Source organism: Coregonus clupeaformis, chromosome 3 (assembly GCF_020615455.1).
Source record: "Coregonus clupeaformis isolate EN_2021a chromosome 3, ASM2061545v1, whole genome shotgun sequence".
Lineage (NCBI taxonomy): Eukaryota > Metazoa > Chordata > Actinopteri > Salmoniformes > Salmonidae > Coregonus > Coregonus clupeaformis.
The window spans coordinates 2,732,502-2,739,670 of record NC_059194.1 but is presented as its reverse complement, the minus strand read 5'-3'; the positions used below and the strand labels follow the sequence as shown (position 1 = coordinate 2,739,670).

General features: G+C 43.5%; 1 protein-coding gene across 1 annotated transcript; it reads right to left on the bottom strand.

The window, feature by feature from the left end:
- Positions 1 to 4,547: 4,547 nt before the first annotated feature.
- LOC123482200 (BTB/POZ domain-containing protein KCTD16-like) lies at positions 4,548 to 5,901 on the bottom strand. The gene has a single exon (XM_045209000.1). It carries the CDS (start codon positions 5,382 to 5,384, stop codon positions 4,548 to 4,550), a length of 837 nt encoding a protein of 278 aa, XP_045064935.1. The 5' UTR covers positions 5,385 to 5,901.
- Positions 5,902 to 7,169: the final 1,268 nt, after the last annotated feature.

Here is a 7,169-nt window from a genome sequence, read left to right as displayed (position 1 = left end):
TGGTGTTAGGAGGTCAACACCCACCTATTATAATTATATTAATGACTCTGTAGGCAAATCATTAGCCAACCATGTGTCTTCCTTTGCCGCGATTACTCCACCTGCCTAAAACCCTCCACCACCCCAACACCCAACCTTGACCTGCCAACTGGATCGCCTTCAGGAATCCGAGGGGAACCTTCTGGAATTGCGAATAAGGTGTATTTTAATTGGCCTTATGGTGCAACATCTCCCTCCTCTCTCCGCACAGAGAAAGCAAGGGATGAGGAGAGAGAAAGTGAGGGATGAGCCAAATGAGTTACTAATGAAGGTAGGTAGGCAGTCGCTAGTGGCCAAACTTAGTCTTTCCTCCTTCAGCTAAATGGCACAACTGTCTGGTTTAGACCAGGGAGGGAATGAATGTGAAATGATGTTGGTCGGTGTGTGTGTGTGGCAGAGGAGGTTTGTAGAATAGGCTTGCGTGGTCTGTACCTTGCCTGAGACTTGAAGTGATGCCTAGTGCTTTAAATCAGCTAAGTCTTCTTCCCTCATGCAGGCGGCTGGGGATTGGTCTCTAATTGGTTACATCCCAGTGTAACATAGTGTACTTACACTGAGTGTACAAAACATTAGACTGACCAGGTGAATCCAGGTGAAAGCTATGATCCCTTATTGATGTCACTTGTTAAGTCCACTTCAAATCAGTGTTGATGAAGGGGAGGAGACAGGTTAAAGAAGGATTTTTAATCCTTGAGACAATTGAGACATGGATTGTGTATGTGTGCCATTGAGAGGGTGAATGGGAAAGACAAAAGATTTAAGAGCCTTTAAATGGGGTATGGTAGTAGGTGTCAGGCGCACCGGCTTGAGTGTGTCAAGAACTGCAACGCTGCTCGGTTTTTCACGCTCAAAAGTTTCCTGTGTGTATCAAGAATAGTCCACCACCCAAAGGACATCCAGCCAACAGCTGGCTAGTGGTCGAAAATGTGTCATTGATGAAAGAAGACAAAGGAGGCTGGCACGAATTGTGCAGAGCAACAGACGGGCTACAGTTAGTCAACTGACAGTCCAGTACAACATTGGTGCCCAAAGACCCATAATAGAATGCACAACTCGTCGTACCTTGACACGAATGGGGTAGGGCAGCCGACGACCTTACAGAGTTCCACTCCTTTCAGCAAAGTACAAGAAAATGCGGTTGTAGTGGGCTAAGGAACGAAAACAGTGGATACTGGAGAATTGGAAAAACATCGCTTGGTCTGATGAATCCCGGTTCCTGCTGTTTCACGCTGATGGGAGGACTAGAGCATGGAGAAAATCACATGAGTAGATGCATCCATCAACATTGCAGGCTGGTGGTGGTGGTTTGATGGTATGGGCTGTGTTTTCATGGCTCATATTGATCAAAGTGGAGCAACGTTTGAAATGCAACAGGATATCTGAACATCATTGCCAATCAGGTGCATCCCTTCATGGCAGCAGTGTATCCACCTGCAAATTGATTTTTTCAGCAGGATATTGCCCCATGCCACAAAGGCTAGGATTGTCCAGGAATGGTTCCACAAACACATACTGTAGTGGCCTGCCCATTCACCAGATCTCAATACAATTGAGCATTTGTGGGATGAGATGGAACAAGCTATTTTTAGTAGAGATCCACTGCCAGCCAACTCTACACAACTGTGGGAAGCATTGGAGTCAACATGGGCTGGCATCCCTGTGGAACGCTTTCGACAGCTTGTAGAGGCCATGTCCCGACGAATTGAGGCTGTTCTGAGGGCAAAATGGGATGCAACTCAACATTAGGAAGGTGTTCCTAATGTTTTGTACACTTGGTGTATATAATCACAAACTTTAAAGGCTATTTACAGTTTTTCTCGATTGCTAAGACACATTTCTTGAAAGCTGCTCTCCTTTTCTCTTAACTGTGAACACAAAACCCAATTTTCAAGCTACATTCACAAAACCTCAGACTCTTCTTGCAAAACCAAACTTTCACCTCAAAACAGTTCAATCTGTGCTCAAAACTGAACTATGATGTCAAATCGTGCCCCGAGTCAATCAAAATAAAAACACTACTGAACAGTCACTAAACACTACGTAGAAAAATTGAAAACACAATGCTCAGGACATGAAGCTGGAGAAATAAATGTTTATTGTTCACTGTAGGCTAAATGCATGTTGCAAAACAAAAAAACCTGTGCATTTAGCACTTGTACAAAAAAGACAAAACAGAAATCTTGTGCATTTACATGTAGCACTTGTAAAAACAAACAGAAATCTTATGCGTTTGCCACTTGTGTACAGTAAGCCCATGTAAAAATAAAGTACAAAATATACAAATAAGTGCATTACTCAGCCACAGCATCATGTCTCCGTACTGGGTCAGGCCACAGGACTTCATCCACATCACAGGCCACATTTTGTCTGGCCAGGCAACGGGGGAAAAACCCCTGGCATGCCGTATCCAGGCTTGGCATGCCTCCACACCTATGTCACCACAGGCAAGTCCCATGGCTTGCAGGAGATTTACCCTGGTGTAAGGTTGGCGTTCATATACCTTCCACCGCCATGAGGAGAAGAATTCCTCAATGGGGTTTAGGAAAGGGGAGTACGGTGGAAGGCAAAGATTGATAAAACCTTGGTTCATATTGTACCACTCTCTAACCTGGAGGGCTCTGTGAAAACTCACATTGTCCCAAACAACAACATAGATGGGATGCTCATCCTGCTGCCCTAACAAAGCATCTCGCATGTGATTGAGGAAAATGAGGAGCTGGTGAGTGTTGTAGGGCCCCCAGGTTGGCATGATGGTGGACAACCCCATGATTGCTGATGGCAGCACATAATGTGACATTGCCACCACGCTGCCCAGGAACACCAACAATGGCCCGATGGCCAATCACATTACGGCCTCTCCTTCTCCTTTTGGTGAGATTAAACCCAGCTTCATCCATGTAGATGTATTGATGGGGTCTTTCCATTGCATCCAGTTGAAAAACCCTCTGTAGAAATATATATAGTTTTGTAAGTGATACGGAAAAGTGATTTAGGCCACTACAGTAAATCACTACTTAGAGTAATCAACATTGAATGTGTCTGGATATATGCCAACCTGTACATACTGGAATCTTTGCTCTTTGACTCTGTCTGAGTTGCGATCAAAGGGCACTCTGTATAGCTGTTTCATGCGCAGTCTGTTGCGCTTGAGGACACGATCAACAGTAGAGAGGCTGACACTGTTGATACCCTCAAAATGTAAATGGTCCTCAATGATCTTCTGCTGAACTTCGCTCAGTTTAATGGCATTGTTCTCACGGACCATATCAACAATTAGGGTCTCTTGGTGTGGGGAGAACATACCTGTCCTCCCACCCCCATGTGGCAGTCTTTCAATTATACAAAAAGAGAACATGGAGTTACAAAAATATACATGGAATACTAGGCCTACAAACAGTTAGACCAACCCTCCATTACAATACTACAGTACATTGGTACAGTGATGTACTGAAACATATATTCACTTACAGTATACTGTGGTACAGTATATAGGTACAGTATATAGTATGTCATACAGTAATTGCTGTCAACATTTACATACTGTACTATAATGTCAAAAAAAGTTATTACCTGTTCTCTTCTCTAAATCTTCGGATTATGGTGGACACAGTGAATCTACTGATGTTTGGTTGTACCCTTTGTCCAGCCTCCCTCATGCTCATACCATGGACAAGAACATGGTCAATCACAGTAGCTCTGATTTCATCAGATATTACTGTTCTTTGTCTTCGCTGACCACCTCGACCACCTCGACCTCCTCTCACACGAACTCTTCCTCTCAGATTTCTATCCATTGTAGGGGCCTCACAAACCAGTGCTCTCTGAACTGGCTTACTGTATATGTTCCCTCACATCATTAGCCACAAGTGTGATCAATTTTGATTTGTTGTGTTCAAGTGGTGATACCTGTGCTCTAATTGTGTTTGACTTTTGTCACCTGTGCTCACCATTATGCAGCACGGGTGCATCACAATGAAAATGTGTTGGCAAGTTGTGTCTAAACAGGTGAAAAGTGCTTATGGTTTTGCCAAAAGAGTGATTGATTCAATCAATGGGTTCAGGCAACTGAGCATTTGGTTCAGACAATAGGGTTTAGTGTTTTAGCAATTGAGAAAAACTGTAAAACAAGGTGTAGGGATGAGAGCAAAGGGAACCATATAGGCCTAATCCAACCTATGCCTCCTAGTCAGTCTGTCAGACATCAATAGTATAACCTACTTAACTATTCCCTTTACTAAATCCACTTAAACAATCTATTGTGACATGGCATTAACCAGGTGGCCTAACCTAAAGAATCCACTTAAACAATCTATTGTGACATGGCATTAACCAGGTGGCCTAACCTAAAGAATCCACTTAAACAATCTATTGTGACATGGCATCAACCAGGTGGCCTAACCTAAAGAATCCACTTAAACAATCTATTGTGACATGGCGTCAACCAGGTGGCCTAACCTAAAGGACATTATTAAAGCAGGTTTTGAGTGTTTTATGTGGGAAATAAACGTTCACTCACGGTAGAAGACGTACTGGGTGTAGTTGGACCAGACTTTCTCAGGTGCGTAATGGCTGATGGAAGAGGCGGTGAGCGACGAGTTACAGGAGACAATGTGGAACCCGATGTCAGACAGCATGTCAAAGGCCCGCTCCAAGTGACGGAACCGGAGGAAGAACCGGGAGGTGTACCTGTCCGCAGGCCTGTCCGCGTCTCGGCTCTCATTCAGGGTGTTTCCAAACACCTCTTTGGCGAGGCCGATCCTTCCGCTGATGAAGATTCTGGGTACTACTTTTTTGGATTTGGGGTCAATCTGACTGTCTTTACCTCCCGGTGTCGCGCACGTGCCTTTGAAACCGACGGTTATGTATCCATACCTCAGGTCCAGAGAGTAGGAGGAATAGATCCTCTGGTCGCTGCCTAGCGACGCATCGTCGAAATCACTGTGAAACGGGTCGTCTTGAAAATGTTTAGATTCCTCGGACGCCAACAGTTTGACCAGTTTGGGCAGTTCAAAGTATTCTGCTTCCCGTTTTAGCCTTCCTTTCTCCGGGAAGTGGTCCGGTAGGACGACCTGCTTATCTCTCAGATAATCCAATACATATCGGAACAGAAAACCATCTCTGTCGATAAAATAACGTCCCCTGAGGTCCCGCGCCAAGTCGTTCGAGGACCCCTTCTTGGTCGAGAATAACCGTCCCAGTAAGGAATTGGGGATGCTTGTTAAAGTAAGGAGGCGAGTGTAGTATACCTGTCCCCCTACGTTTAGTTCAATAACATCAGACGGTGGGTTTTGCACCGACCCCGTTTCTTTAGCGGGCTGGGTTTTACAATTCTCACTCAGTGCCATTTTTAGTTCATGCACAAAACCAAATCCCGGTCAGGGTGCGGCGCGCAGATGTTCCCAAAAAAGTTTTCAATCTATATGGGATGGAATGTGCATGTCTTCTGTTGAATGAAATCGATCACCACATCCAGTGCACGCATAATTTTACACACATCCATTGCTATGTCCCATTGCTGTGAGTCCATTAATATAATCCTACAGTGAAATCATCGTGAAATCACCATTATTCCATCATCAATCGAAAAAATTATTGATCACCTCAGCACTTCAGTCCGTTCTGGATAAAAATGTCCAACTTCTTTGATTCTGCAAGGCAAGCTCCTGTCCTTGTTTTTTAAGGGTCCAATGTAACTTTATCTGCCTGAATCAATGGCACGTTCGCTGTCCACGGAGACCGTGCTGAAATTGCGGTGCGTGTGCGGTTCTTTTCTGAAAGTGACGATGGAATCCGGACGCCGGTGCAGCGCGCTCCCATCTCTACGTTTCCAAACTGCTGTGCAGAGAGGAGAGCAGAAGTAACGGTCAGGCTGGCACGGGAGTGAATACGGTTAAGATGATGTTTCTCCAGCCGTGCGCGGAAAAAACATAATCGGGAGTAACGTCTTACATCATCATCTTAAAGGAAAATGACATTTAAAAACGTGCGACGTAGAGTAGAATAGCCTACATTCTGAATGACATTGCATAGAAAATATATTAACATTCTGCAAAGTATCCTAATAGGCTATAATAACATTTGAGTTTGAATTTAATTAGGGGATTTCCATATGCTGAAACATATCAGGTGACTAATTTAAAACCGTGTATGATATAATTTTCAAAAACAAAATAACCCCACCTTCCGTTTCTTTGCTTCCCATTATTTATCTGTGCTACTTAATAATGTCTTCATTGTCTATCACCAGAAATTACAAGCTGTGAGGTTGTGCTTCCCTATGGTACAGTGACTGGACTGGGTGAATGGGCGTCACTTCAGCACCATGGAAAGTGCAAGTGGCCATAGAGCCCCACAGTGGAGGTGTTATAATACCCATAAAACCTAGCGGTCAAACAGGGAAATGGTTCCAATCGTTTTTCACCTTTAATTTTTCCCATAGGGAATTGTAGAAACACTTAAAATAAGGGCTGTGTTTTGTATAGGCTTACTCTTGTGAGAAGTTTTGATAACCATGTAAATCTCTCTCGGACAAGGTGACTTTAATCAATATATTCGCCTCTATTTACTCTCAGATTCGAAAATGCTAATTAGCATCAAAGTAGACATCATGCAAAACTACAAATCCCTGCAAGCTCCTGCATGTCATCTCTAGCTGACACCTTTGCTAACAGGTATTGTGTAAATTTTAAACTTGCACAAGACAGTTCACAGAATTGTAAATGTAAAGAAATGTAGCCAATTTATTTATTACTAAATTTAGCTAACATTAGTTAATCCAGAGATTCTTACGTTTGCCTCGATTAGGCAGTCTCGTCCAGATCATCATGGCATTTGTAGTTCTTTATGATAGCCACATTAGCAGCTATTTAGCGTTCAACAAAAATAATTGGGGGGGGGTAAATAGAGGCGAATATATTGATAAAAGTCACTTTGTCCTAGAGAGATTTACATGGTTATCAAAACGTCACGCCAGGGTAAGCCTACACGAAACACAGCCCTTATTTTAAGGTTTCTAAAATCCCCTATGGGAAAAATGAATGGTGGAAAAACGATTGGAACCATTTCCTTGTTTGACCGCAAGATTTTATGACTCATACTGTTGTACTCTAATGGAATGAGTGAGTAGCCCA